Source organism: Carcharhinus amblyrhynchos, chromosome 4 (assembly GCF_965287045.1).
Source record: "Carcharhinus amblyrhynchos chromosome 4, sCarAmb.v2.hapA, whole genome shotgun sequence".
Taxonomy (NCBI): Eukaryota; Metazoa; Chordata; class Chondrichthyes; order Carcharhiniformes; family Carcharhinidae; genus Carcharhinus; species Carcharhinus amblyrhynchos.
The window spans coordinates 53,181,157-53,196,139 of NC_137327.1; the positions used below are offsets into that span (position 1 = coordinate 53,181,157).

The 14,983-nt window shown below is 46.7% G+C and overlaps 1 protein-coding gene across 5 annotated transcripts in view; it reads left to right on the plus strand.

The window, feature by feature from the left end:
* Positions 1 to 14,983, plus strand: part of LOC145342018 (uncharacterized) — a 296,566-nt gene that overhangs the window by 248,147 nt on the left and 33,436 nt on the right. For all 5 annotated transcript variants that reach the window (XR_013886488.1, XR_013886489.1, XM_080187154.1 and 2 more), the window contains one exon: positions 4,026 to 4,099. Coding sequence is in view for 3 of the 5 variants with exons in the window: in XM_080187154.1 (XP_080043280.1) it covers positions 4,026 to 4,099 (74 nt within the window). In the remaining 2 variants the exon portion in view is untranslated. The remainder of the gene's footprint in view (positions 1 to 4,025; positions 4,100 to 14,983) is intronic.

Genomic DNA, 14,983 nt, shown 5'->3' on the forward strand with positions numbered 1-14,983 from the left:
TTTGCTTGTTTATAGCCTGCCCCACCTCCAAGTTATTATTTGGAGGCCTATAGACCACACCCACCAGCGTCTTCCTCCCCTTACTGTTCCTTATCTCCACCCACAACAATTCCACGTTCTGCTCTTTGGAGCCTATATCTTCCCTTACTACTGCCCTGATATTATCCTTAATCACAGTAAAAAGTCTGACAACACCAGGTTTTAGTCCAACCGATTTATTTGATAATAGACTCACAAGCTTTCGGGGTTAGCCCCTTTGTCAGGTGAATGGAGAGTTCTGGCCTCAGACACAGCATATAAAGCACAGACAGTTTAGAGATTACTGATTAGAATGCGAATCCTTACACCTAACCTGCTGTTCAAGACCTGAAGTGGCTGACAATGTGAGTGGAAGGAGCACTGATCACAGGTTACAGAGATGTGTATTGTCTCCAGACAGTACAGTAAGTGAGGTTTTGCAAACCCAGGCAAGTCACGGGGGTTACAGATAGTGTGACATGAACCCAAGATCCCTGTTGAGACCGTCCTCATGTGTGCAGAACTTGGCTATCAGTCTCTGTTCAGCGACTCTGCGCTGTCGTGTGTTGTGAAGGCCGCCTTGGAGAATGCTTACCCGAAGGTCAGAGGCTGAATGCCCGTGACCACTGAAGTGTTCGCCAACAGGAAGGGAACAGTCTTGCCTGGTGATTGTCGAGCGATGTTCATTCATCCGTTGTCGTAGCGTCTGCATGGTCTCCCCAATGTACCATGCTTCGGGACATCCTTTCTTGCAACGTATCAGGTAGACAATGTTGGCCGAGTTTCAAGAGTATTTACCATGTACCTGGTGGATGGTATTCTCATGTGTGATGATGGTATCCATGTCGATGATCCGGCATGTCTTGCAGCGGTTGCTGTGGCAGGGTTGTGTGGTATTGTGGTCACTGTTCTCCTGAAGGCTGGGTAGTTTGCTGCGAACAATGGTCTGTTTGAGGTTGTGTGGTTGTCTGAAGGCAAGAAGTGGGGGTGTGGGGATAGCCCTGGCGAGATGTTCGTCTTCATCAATGATATGTTGAAGACTCCGGAGAAGATGTCGTAGCTTCTCCGCTCCGGGGAAGTACTGGACGACGAAGGGTACTCTGTCCACCGTGTCCCGTGTTTGCCTTCTGAGGAGATCGGTGCGGTTTTTCGCTGTGGTGCATTGGAACTGTCGAACTATGAGTCGAGCACCATATCCTGTTCTTATGAGGGCATCTTTCAGGGTCTGGAGGTGTCTGTCACGATCCTCCTCATCTGAGCAAATCCTGTGTATACGGAGGGCTTGTCCATAGGGAATGGCTTCTTTAACATGTTTAGGGTGGAAACTGGAGAAGTGGAGCATTGTGAGATTGTCTGTGGGCTTGCGGTACAGTGAGGTGCTGAGGTGACCGTCCTTAATGGAGATGCGTGTGTCCAAGAATGCAACTGATTCTGGGGAATAGTCCATGGTGAGTCTGATGGTGGGGTGGAATTTGTTGATATCATCATATAGTTGTTTCAGTGATTGTTCACCATGAGGCCAAAGGAAGAAAATGTCATCGATGTATCTAGTGTATAGCATTGGTTGAAGATTCTGTGCAGTGAAGAAGTCTTGTTCGAACCTGTGCATGAAGATGTTGGCATATTGAGGTGCAAATTTGGTCCCCATGGCTGTTCCATGTGTCTGGATGAAAAACTGGTTGTTGAAGGTGAAGACATTGTGGTCCAGGATAAAGCGGATGAGTTGTAAAATTGCATCTGGAAACTGGCAGTTGTCAGCATTGAGTACTGAGGCAGTCGCAGCAATGCCATCGTTGTGGGGGATGTTGGTGTAGAGCGCCGAGACATCCATTGTGACGAGGAGTGTCCCTGGTTCAACTGCTCCATGTGTGCTGAGTTTCAGTAGGAAGTCCGTAGTGTCGCGACAAAAGTTGGGGGTTCTTTGTACAATGGGTTTCAGGATGCCCTCGACGTAGCCGGAGAGGTTCACACACAGAGTCCCATTGCCCGATACGATGGGACGGCCAGGTGTGTTTGCCTTGTGTATCTTTGGGAGGCAGTAGAGATCTCCAATGCGGGGAGTACGTGGAATGCGAGCACGGAGGGTCCCCTTTTTCCTCCCGTCTATCCTTCCTAAACACTTGATACCCCTGGACATTCAGCTCCCAGTCCCTGTCACCCTGCAACCACGTTTCCGTAATGGCCACCAGATCATATCCATTTGTGCTGATCTGCGCCACCAGCTTTGTTCCGAATGCTTCATGCATCCAGGTAAAGTGTCTTTATCCCAGCCTTTATCTGGACCCTATTTGAAGGAACGCTACCAACCTTTCTCATGCCCCCTACTCCCTTTATTATTGGGACATCCTCAACATTTTCCCGTGCCCGTACCCTCTCTTTTACTTTAGACATTGTAATTTCTCCCACCCTGCAACCCCCCCCCCAATTAGTGTAAAGCCCTATCTACAGTCCTAGTTATACGATTCGCCAGGACTCTGGTCCCAGCACGGTTCAGACCAAGACCATCCCATCTGAACAGGTCCCACCTGCCCCAATACTGGTGCCAATGCCCCATAAATTCAAACCCATTCCTCCCACACCAATCCCTGAGCCACCCATTCATCTCTTTAATCCTATTTACCTTACACCCATCAGCACGCGGTTCAGGTAGTAATCCAGAGATAACCACCTTGTCGGTTCTGCTTTTTAATTTCATTGCCAGCTTTTCATACTCCCTCTGCAGATCCTTAGTTCCCATTTTGCCTATGTTGTTGGCACCCACATGTACCACAACGACCGGATTCTCACCCTCCCACTCCAGGTTCCTCTGCAGCCCAGATGGGGCATCCTGGACCCGAGCACCAAGCAGACAACACACCCTTCTGTATTCTTTATCATTGTGACAAAAGACAGTGTCTATACCCCTAACCACACTAACCCCAATTACCACTACACATGTATTACCATACACATTCTGCACTCCCTTGTTTCCTGTGTGTATAGCGTGCAAGAAACAATACTTTTCACTGTATGTTGATACATGTGACAATAATAAATCAAATCAAATCGAAAAACATCTGGACAGCACTGAACCTTAAATTAAAGGAATGTCATCTAAGCATATGGTGAACTGTTACAACGACAATAATCTGTCCTTCAATGTCAACAAAACAAAGGGGATAGTCGTCGACTTCAGCAAGTGTAGTGGAGAACATGCCCCTGTCTACATCAATAGAGACAAAGTAGAAATGGTCAAGAGCTTCAAATTTTTAGGTGTCCAGATCACCAACAACCTGTCCTCGTCCCTCCGTGCCAACACTATAATTAAGGAAGCCCACCAACGCTTCAACTTTCTCAGAAGAAATTTGGCATGTCTGCTACCACTCTCACCAACTTTTACAGATGCACCATAGAAAGCAATCTTTCTGGTTGTATCACAGCTTGATAAGGCTTCTGTTCTGCTCAAAACTGCAAGAAACTCCAAAAAGTTGTGAATGTAGCCTAGTCCATCACGCAAACCAACTTCTCATCCATTCACTCTGTCTATGCTTCCTGCTGCCTCAGAAAAGCAGCTAGCATAATTAAGGACCCCACATACGCTGGACATACTTTTTTCCACCTTCTTTCCATTGGGAAAAAGATACAAAAGTCTGAGATCACATACCAACCGACTCAAGAACAGCTTCTTCCCTGCTGCATCAAACATTTGAATGGTCCTACCTCACGCTAAGTTGATCTCTCTCTACATCCTAGCTAATACTGTAACACTACATTCTCTCTTTACCTTTTCTATGAACAGTATGCTTTGGCTATATAGTCCACAAGAAACGATACTTTTCACTGTACACTAATACATGTGACAATAATAAGTCAAATCAAATCCAATATCAGTAGCTATTGGTAATAAACTAAATCATGATCAAATAGAATGGGAGACAGACAATGAGGATTAATGGCCTTTTTTTTTCCTATGTTTTAATATGTGGATATTTGGTGATTCAGTAGATCTCATGGATTTTCTGTTATAGATTTTAGTGATGGGATCTATGGCCACGGACTGTACTTTTCTCCCAATGCCTCCACTGCGTGTATGTTCTCAGTGGTGAGTCACAGCTTGATTTTATTACTGAAGTGCCCTCTATTTCTATGCATGTTATTGGATCTGCAATATATCTGATAAGATGAATTGGTGGAATAGAATCCCTACAGTTTGGCCTGTCAAGTCTGTACTGACTCTTCGACAGAGTACCTTACGCAAGCTCTTTTTCCACTCTATCCCCAGAACCTCACACATTTACCCCACTAATCCAACTAACCTACCCATCTTGAGACACTAAGGGACAATTTAACATGGCCAATCCACCTACCCTGCACATCTTTGGCCTGTGGGAGGAAACTGGAGAACCCGAAGGAAGCCCATGCAGATTTGGGGAGAACATGCAAACTCCACACAGTCACCCAAGACTGGAGTTGAACTCGGGTTGTTGATCGTTCTGGTTGCCACACTACCAGAAGGGCAGGGATGCTTTAGAGAGGGTACAAAGAACGTTTAACAGGATGTTGACTGGTCTGGAAGGTCTTAGCTATGAGAGATTGGATTGTCTTTGCTGGAAAGCTGGAGGCTGAGGGGTAACCTGATAGAAGTCTACAAAATTCTGAGAGGCATAAATAGGGTGGATAATCAGAAGCTTTTTCCCAGGGTGGAAAGTCGACTACAAGAGGGCACAGGTTTAAGGTGAGAGGTGCTAAGTTTAGGGAAGATGTGTGGAGAAATTTTTCACACAGAAGGTGGTGGGTGCCAGGAACACACTGCCTGTGGAGATGATGGAAGCAACAGTCAAGATGCATCTTGATAGACACATGAACAGGAGGCGAACAGAGGGTTAGAAACTATGTATCAGCACAGGCTTGGTGAGTTAAAGGGCCTATTCCTGTGCTGTATTGTTCCTTGATCATTCTGGCACTCACTGCCCTGGTCAGCTCCTGCTATTGCCCTACTGTTCTTGGGTGCACTGTTCTCTTTAAATTGAGATCTTTAAATCATATAGCACCACCCTAATTTCTACTCTTCAAATTTCAATTGTACCCTGTTTCATTTCCAAATCAGTGACATTCAGAACAGTGGGAACTTCTGACGTAAAGTGTAATGGGGTCAGCTCAGATCAGGAGGCACATTCAAACCACACTCTACCATACTTATATTCAGGATTTCATACTACAAGAAAATCCAGACCAGAGTTTAAAACATATTTTGCTCAGGGACAGAGAACGGGCTATTATAATACCATTTATTTAGCCCTATTTGTTCATTTGATTTGTGCAGTCTAATGGGCTGATCCAGAACATTTTTTGATGATCATATTTTTTTCTAATGCCAAGCATGACTGTTTGAGCGGTCACTCTGTTTTAGGCAGTCCTATTTTTAGGTACCAAAGCCACTCAGCGCTCCTATTTTTAGACATCAAAACCATTCATGTTTTAAAACTCATACCATCTGTGTCTGTGTTTTCAAACTAGGTTCCACATGGATTATACACACCTATAACTGTATGCACATATTGATATATTCTGGTCTGGGGGCAGGAGGGAAGGTTGCAAAAATTACATAATTTTAATTGATTTCAGTGAAAGTGACCACAACACAATAGAGTTTGTTATAGAAAAGAAAAAAGATGATCTGCAAAAAACAGTTTTGGATTGGGGGAAGGCAGATTTTATTAAAATAGGCAGGCTCTGGCCAAGGTAGACATGGAGAGTACAGGGCCAGCTTGTCCTCTTTGGGATGAAATGTAGGAGCAACAAGCCCAGAGAATCCTGGATGTCTAGGAGAGTCTAGGGATGTCCAGGATGTCTAGGAATAGTCAAAACTTGATAAGAAGGAAAAGAGGCTTTTAGCAGGTACAAAGGGAGCAAATTGGTGGAGGCCTTAGTGGAGTATAGAAAGTGCATAAGTATAGAAATTGTTTAATTAGGAGAGCAAAGAATGGGCATGAGAATCCCAAGATATTCTATGAGTATACTAAAGGGAGGAGAATAACCAGAAAAAGAGTAGGGACCAAGGGGGACATTTATTGATGGAACTGGAGGTCATTGGCAGAGTTTAAACGAGTACTTCAGTGCTGCTTTTACTTGGGAGAAGGAGGATGTTGGTACAAAATTCAGGGAAATTGGCAGGTAGTTAATAGTGAGGAAGAAGGTCTTAGGTTGCAGGAGGATACAGCCAAGTTGGTCAGATGGGCAGATCAGTGGCAGATGGGATTTAACCCTGTAAAGTGTGAGGTAATGCACTTTGGAAGGAATAATAAGTCAAGGGAGTACTTAATGAATGGAAGGACACTAAAAAGCTCAGAGAGACCTTGGGGTGCTTGTCCACAGATCCCTGAAGGCAGCAAGACAGGTTAATAGGATAGTTAAGAAGGCATACGGGGTACTTGCCTTTATAGGTCATGGCATAGATTATAAGAAAAAGAAAGTTAAGATTGAGAAAATTAAGCTATACAAAACTTTGGTTCGGCCACACTTGGAATACTGTTCGCAGTCCTGGTTGTCTCACTGTGAAGAATATGATTATATTGGAGAGGGTACAGAGGAGACTCATCAGGATGTTACTTGAGATGAAGTATTTGAGCTATGATGAGAGGCTGGATAGAGCAGAGAAGGCTGGTGGGAGGATCTGATTGAGGTATATAAGAACACGAGGGGAATGGATAGAAAGTAGCTATATCCCTTCGTTGAAGGGTCAATAATGAGGGCTGGTCTTTAAGGTGAGGGGCAAGAGGTTTGAAGGGGATCTGAGGAAAAATGTTTTACCCAGAAGGTAGTTAGAGTCTGGAATGTACTGCCTGGGAGCATAGTAGAGGTGGGAAACCTCACAACCTTTAAAAAGTATGCTTGAAATGTCAAAACATTGAAGCCTACTGGCCAAGTGCTGGAAAGTGGGATGTGTAGATTTAGTGTGTTTTGAAGATGCAGACTCAATGGACTGAAGGGCCTCTTCTGTGCTGTGTGACTCTGGGTGGAATTTTACGAGAATGATTCTAAGTCTCTAGCTAGTATGAAAATGGAAGAGTTCCCTGATCTGTTTTTTGGGACTTATGGATTTAGACATGGAAAATATGGCCAAGATCATTTTGAGCTGCTGCAGGCAGTGGGCTGGGCTTAATTTGCCAGCCAGCCTGCAGAGGGAGCAATTGGATTTACGCAGACCTCTGTGTCTGCACATGCTCAATAGCAACTGGAGAGGGAATTATTGCGCATGTACAGACCTCTGATTCTGCACATGCGCAATTCCAGTTCCTGGGCACTGCCAGGCTGGCACTGCCCAAGGGCACACCCCTTGCCCTTGGCCTCCCCAGCTCTTGTAAGATTGTAAGAGCCGAGAAATTGGGCATGATTCTGATTTCTGCTTCATGTAATTTTACCAGCTCACTCCATCAATGGGCAGGGCAAGCTGGTAAAATTTTGCCCAATCACTCTACTCCCTAAGGGATATTATTATATTATGAATTATTGATTGAGTTTCAAAAGATATCATTGTTTCAGCAGGAATTTCTGTTTAACTTTTAAAATGTCATACAAGCAGGGTTCCCAAACATTTTCAGGCACAGAACCCTTTTTACCCCTAGGAATACTGACGGAACTGATTCAAAATACCACACAACAGGTTCTATTGAAAGAGATGTTCTCTGCAGAACAGAAAAAAAGCCTATGAAACAACAAATGACTGCAGGATCGAGTCATGTTGCCTACTCTTAAAGCAATAATGGAGACAAATATATAACATACGCTCTCAATCTCACCCTCTCTACACACAGGCACTCCCACCTTTTTCTGCACACATGCGCGCGCACACACACACACACACACACACATAGACACACGCATGTATTAGAACATAGAACACAGAAAAACTACAGCACAAACAGGCCCTTCGGCCCACAAGTTGTGCCAAACATATCCCTACGTACTATCTATAACCCTCTATCTTACTAAGTCCCATGTACTTATTCAGAAGTCTCTTGAAAGACCCTATCGAATCCGCCTCCACCACCACCACTGGCAGCCGATTCCATGTACCCACCACCCTCTGAGTGAAAAACCTACCCCTGACATCTCCTCTGTACCTACTCCCCAGCACCCTAAACCTGTGTCCTCTTGTGGCAGCCATTTCAGCCCTGGGAAGAAGCCTCTTAGAATCCACTCGATCAATACCTCTCAACATCTTATACACCTCTATATTCCTGCCTTTCTCACACGTAAACTCACACAGAGGCCCTAATTTTATGGGGCGAACCGGTAAAATCACATGTGAGCTTAGAAATCAGTTTCACACTCAATTTCTCGCATTTCATGATCTTATCACCACTGGATATCCGGCGCAATCAATCTCTCGTCCATTTCCAGTGAATTATTTATTTAAATAGATGTTAAACAAAATTATGGATTTAATGAGCCCAGGACACAATTGTCCAGGCTAACTTGCCTTTGTGGCCTTGCCAGGAGACGTCATTACTGGCGAGGAAAATACTTGGTCCCCACAAATGGGAAACAGTTGTGATGGCCTCGCTGGAGAACCAGAGGCCATTGAAGCTCCCCGGGGAGGTCGAAGGCAAGCCTGGCACTGCACACTGGGCACCTTGACATTGCTCACCGGACGTGTCAAGAAGTGGGGCCTGAAGGGATGGGGCAGGAAAGGGTGGAGCCTGAAGGGGCAGGCCCAGGCCAGAGCAGTCTGATTGGATAGGGAAGGGGTCCCCACTGTCATTCTGCAGGAGATCATGGGGGAAGCGGGGACAATCAGTCTAGGCGGCGGGATGGGGTGCAGAGGCATATTTTCGGGCAATGTGGAGTTGGTGATCAGCCACGTGCCCCTCCCAATAGCCAGGAACGGGAGTGGGGGTTGGGCTGAGGACAACTGCGGCAGCAAAGGCCTGACAGGTCTCTTTCTCAGATCTGTCAGACCTCTGCTATTGCAAGTGTGCACGTGCAACCACAAAGGTCTGCACATTTGCAATAGCTCCCTCTGCAGGCTGTTTAGCAATTTAAGCTCCACCCCTTCCCCTACTGGCAAGGAATGGTTTAGCCCAAATTCGGGATTTGAACTCACCTGAAAAACAGGTGAGAAATCCTGCCAATTTCCCGCCCTTGATAAGATCACCCCCGTACACACACATTCCTGCCTTTCTTTCTTTCCTTCTTTCTTTCTTTCTCTCTCTCTCTCTCTCTCTCACACTCTCACTCACACACACACACACACACACACTCCCACCTCTCTCGCACACACATACGCACACACAGTCCTGCCTCTCTCTTTTACATGCACATGCACACAGACCTACACCTCTCTCTCACACACACACGCAAACACACACATGCACACATACACACTCCCACTTCTCTCGCACACACATACGCAGATACACACTCCTGCCTCTCTCTCTTATACACACATGCACACAGACCTACACCTCTCTCTCTCTCTCTCTCTCACACACACACACACACACACACACACACCACTTTTTTTTTCCCACATACACTCAGGCTGCCCCTCTGTCTATTCCACCTCCCCCACCTTTCTCACTTCCACCTCTCTCTCTCATACCTCTCTCCCTAACCCACTACTGCCTCACTCTTCCACTCCTCTCTCTCTATGTCTACCACACATTCCCACATCTGTCTCTCTCTCTCACCCAAACAGCTCTACCTCTAACCCACCATCCCATCTGTCTCTCTCCTACCCACCATCCCACCTCTCCCTCTCACACCCACCCTCCCTCATCTCACTCTATCTCCCGTCATCTTCCCACCTCTCCCTAACTCTGTCCCACCCCTAAACCTCCCCTGTTTCCCTCTCTCCCATCTCTGTCTCTGTATCCCACTCCCTCTGCCACCTCCACACTGTCTCCCACCTTCCACTCTTTATCACCTACCCATTCCTTTCTCTCTCTAGCCCACCCACCCCTCCATTACTTTCCCATTTCTTTCTCTATCACTCTCCCATGTCCCTCTCTGTACTCAGTCTCTTCCCTCTCCCTCCTACCATCCCTCATTCTCTCTCAAACCTTCATTCCTCTCTATCCCATTCTCTCACCTCTGCCTCCCAACAAACCCCTCCCTTCCCACCCACCCCTCCATTGCTTTCCCATTTCTTTCTCTACCACTCTCCCAGTTCCCTCTTTGTACTCACTCTCTTCCCTCCCTCTCTCCCTTCCACTGTCCCTCATTCTCAAACCATTCCTTTCTCTATCTCATTCTCTCACCTCTGCTTCTCTCCCACCAAACCCTTCCTTTCCTCCCTCCCTCCCTGTCATCCAAATGCTTCTCGCCCACCCACACCCAACCTTCTTTCTTCTTTCCACCCACCCTTCCCCCTTTACTTCCATCCACCTCTTCTGTCACTATCTCACTTTCCCACCCCTTTCACTCTATTCCTTCCCTCTCTCCCACCCATCACTCCCTTTCTCCTACCCTCTCCCTCTCTTCTACCCACCCCTTCCTCCTCTTTACCACACAACCACCTCTCCCAACAAACCCACTTGTCCCTCCCTCTCAACCAATTCTCCTTCCCACCTCTCCCTATCTATCCCACCTCTCTCTCTCTCTCCCCCCCGCCACCTCTTCCACCCTCCAACCCTCTTCCCTTTCTCTCTGACCCTCTCCTACCCACTCCGCCACCTGTCCCTCTTTCTCTCCAACTCCCCCATCTCTCTTTCTCCCTCCTATTCTCTCCCTCCTACCTTCTCCCTTTCTCCTACCCATCCCTCCCTCCCTCCTTACCCCACAACCACCCCTCCCACCCACACCCCCTCCTCCCACCCACACCCACTTGTCCCTCCTCCTCACCCAATTCTTCTTCCCACCTTTCCCTATCTATCCCATCTCTCCCTCTCACCTCTTCCTCTTCCTACCCACCTCTACCTCTCTCTCTTTCTCTCCTACCCATCCACCCTCCCTCTCTCCCATCCACTCTCCACCTGTCCACCCTTCCTCTCTCAAACCCTCTTTCCCTTTCTTTCTCCCACCCCTCCCTCTTTCCCATCCATCTGTCCTTCCCTCCTTTGCTGTACCTACCCTTCCCTCCCACCCACTCCAACCTCCCTCATTCTCTCCCTCCAACCCATCCCTCCCTCTTTCCTTTGCTCCCACTCTTCTCTCCTCTGCTCCCACCTTCCAGCCTCTGTCTCTCCCAGCTCTCTCTCTCTCACCCTCCCACCTCTTCCCTTACCTGCTTCTTCATCTCTTCCACGTCCTCCTCCTCTCTATCTCATTGCCTGCCCCCGTCATCCATTCCTCCGGGGACTTCCCCCAGCCCATAGGAATCTATTGATTCCCAGGAACGTCCTGAGGCTGTTGACCCTTGTTTAGAACAATCTTTTGTATCCCTCCATCTCTAGTCTGCTCATGTGCCTATCTAAGTAAACCTTAAACAACTCTAGCGTGCCTACCTCCACCACCCTACTTGACAGTGCATTCCAGGCTCCCACAACCCTCTGTGTGAAAAACTTCCCTCTAACATCTGAATTATACCTCACCCCTCTCACTCTAAGCCCGTGGCCCCTCGTAACTTTCATATCCAACCTGGGAAACAGCTTACCACTATTCACTCTATCTATACCCTTCATAATATTATATACCTCTATTAGATCTCCCCTTATTCTCTGTCTTTCTAGGGAGAACAGCCCCAATCTGCCCAATCTCTCCTCATAGCTAAGTCCTTCCATACCAGGCAGCATCCTGGTAAACCTCCTCTGCACTCTCTCCAGGGTTTCCATGTCCTTCCAGTAGTACAGCGACCTGAACTGGACGCAGTACTCCAAATGCAGTCTAACTAATGTTCTATACAACTGCAATATTAGACGCCAGCTTTTATACTCTAGGGGAAAAATCAGTCCCCTCAGGGACAGAGGAGGGGAATTGTGCTTAGAGCCCGAGGGAATGGGGGAGATCCTGAATGAATACTTTGCTTCGGTATTCACGAAGGAGAGGGGCTGCTGTCTGGTACAGTCTTCAAGGGAGCTTTAGACCAATTGAAGGAACTATCCATTACAAGCGCTTTTAGGTAGCATTAAAACTGATAAATCTCCGGGGCCCGATGGCATTTATCCTAGGCTGCTTAGGGAGGCGACAGATGAAATTGCTGGGCCTCTGACACAAATCTTTGTCTCTTCTTTGGACACAGGTGAGGTCCCAGAGGACTGGAGGATAGCGAACGTGGTACCGTTGTTTAAAAAGGGTAGGAGGGATAACCCTGGTAACTATAGGCCGGTTAGTTTGACGTCAGTGGTAGGCAAGTTGATGGAGAGGATTCTTAGGGATGGGATGTATGAGCACTTCGAGCATTGCGATCTGATTAAGGATACGCAGCATGGCTTTGTAAAGGGGAAGTCTTGCCTTACAAATCTGGTAGAATTTTTTGAGGAGGTGACAAAAACAGTCGACAAAGGATGAGCCATTGATGTCGTCTATATGGATTTCAGTAAGGCGTTTGACAAAGTCCCTCATGGTAAGTTGGTAGAAAAGATTAAGGCTTATGGGATACGTGGCCAGGTATCTAGATGGGTTGAGAACTGGCTCGCTAAGCGGAGACAGAGAGTAGTAGTGGAAGGGTCCTTTTCTAGCTGGAGGTCTGTCACTAGTGGTGTGCCGCAGGGCTCAGTACTGGGACCTCTTCTCTTTGTAGTGTATATAAATGACTTGGAAGAGGGAGTAAGTGGTGTGATCAGCAAATTTGCAGATGACACTAAGATGGCTGGATTGGCGGGCAGTGAGGAGCAGTGTCTGGCAATACAATGGGATATTGATAGGCTGATATATTGGGCAGACATATGGCAAATGGAGTTTAATCCTGATAAATGTGAGGTGATGCATTTTGGCCGGAATAATGTAGGGGAGAGTTATATGATAAAGGGTATGCCTATAAAGAGTATAGAAATGCAGCGGGACCTGGGGGTGCAAGTGCACAAGTCATTGAAGGTGGCAGTACAAGTGGAGAAGGTTGTGAAGAAAGCCTATGATATGTTAGCCTTTGTAGGAAGAGGTATAGAGTATAAGAGCTGGAGTCTAATGTTGCAGTTGTATAGAATGTTGGCTAGGCCGCGTTTGGAGTACTGCGTCCAGTTCTGGTCGCCTTACTACCGGAAGGACGTGGAGACTCTGGAGAGAGTGCAGAGGAGGTTTACCAGGATGTTGCCTGGTATGGAAGGACCGGGTTATGAGGAAAGATTGGGCAAATTGGGGCTGTTTTCCCTTGAAAGACAGCGACTGAGGGGGGATCTAATAGAGGTATATAAGATTATGAAGGGTATAGATAGAGTAAACAGAGGTAAGCTTTGTTAGAGACACACAGTACGAGGGGCCACGGGCTTAGGGTGAGGGGGGAGAGGTATAACACGGATATTAGAGGGAAGTTTTTCACACAGAGGGTGGTGGGGGTATGGAATACTCTGCCAAGTAAGGTGGTGGAGGCAGGCACGCTGGAGTTGTTTAAGAGTTACTTAGACAGGCACATGAATGGGTTGGAGATGGGAGGATATAGGAGATTGTTTTAAATAAGGTTCATTAGCATTGGGACGTCCCTGGTAATGTAGAAGGATGTGGAATGATCCTAATGTTTTTCTCTTTTAATTCACAGGTTTTAAGTCGGTCCACCTTGTTGTCCAACGAGGGGCATACAGGTGATGGGTCGTACTAGGGCTGCTCTTGGACGTTCGAGAATAGCCTAGTGCTTCATGTCGTTAGTGTGAGCTTAAACTGGACCAGATGCTGGGCAACATGACAGCTCAGTGACTATCACTGTTTGCTGTGCAGACACATGGATTTGGGCCAGTGTCTGTGGGAGTTTGTGCATTCTCCCCGTGCTTGCGTGGGGTTTCTCCGGGTGCTCCGGTTTCCTCCCACACCCCAAAGATGTGCTATTAGGTTGATTGGAGGTAATACATTGTCCCTAAATTAGTTTCCCTCAATGTGGAACGCCATAAGCATAGATAAGGGTCATGGGTGGAGGGGGGACTGGTAATGTTAAAATGGTGGTGCGGGCTCGTTGGGCCAAAGGGCCTGTTTCCCGGGCTGTTTTTGTTCTTTGTTCTCTTTGTTCCACTTCAATGAATGGAGTTTTGGCTGAGCGCCAAATTCTCTGTTTTTGCTGACAGTGGCAGCAGGGCAAACAAAATTGGAGAATTCCAGCTGTGATGTTCAACATATCCTGCTCTAAAATGAGAACGTTGAATTGTAGTGCAATCCATGTTAAATTTTGAACAGCCAGATATCAATATTTACTCAAGTTTTAGATTCATTCTCAAAGTGGAACATTACAAATATGCAAGTCCAAACTCTTCCCACCAGCAGTGCCCCTCCATGTCTCTTTTCATGTGCTTAGGTAATCATCCAACTCTTTTTCAGTCAACCAATTGAACTAAATTATATAAGCTGAGGAGCAGAGTAAAGGGGGCAGCCTTTTTGAGGGAAACTGCCTTCAACAAAAACAAATCACAAATGAAACATAAAAATTCCTGCTCTGCATGCAACCATGGTAGAGGAGCAAACAGTCAGGTTGGATGACACTCTCGGTCACCCGCTGCTTGGACCTGCTGATGGCAAATTTGGACAGGACCAGGAACAGGTTTATGAGGAAGTCCTCCTCCTTCTGCCCCTCTCTGCACCAGGTGCTTGTAGATCAGGAGTGTGGGGCTGAAGTGCAAACAAAACTATAACAAAAGATTTTTTAAATAACTAAAAAGGGTGTGCAGTCTAAAACAACCTATATGCGCATTGCCCATGGATTCCACAAGACCATAAAAGGGGCAGACATCTTGGGAATCCATGGACTGCTGCATGTAGCATCCTGCACTTCAGATGTAATTATCCAATGAATGCCCCACCTGCACGCTCTTAACATTACTTTATATAATTAGCTATCTATATTCCTGCCAAAATGTTGTAGGTTTTATTCAGGCTAATGTGGAATAAATCAGTGGGCATAATATGG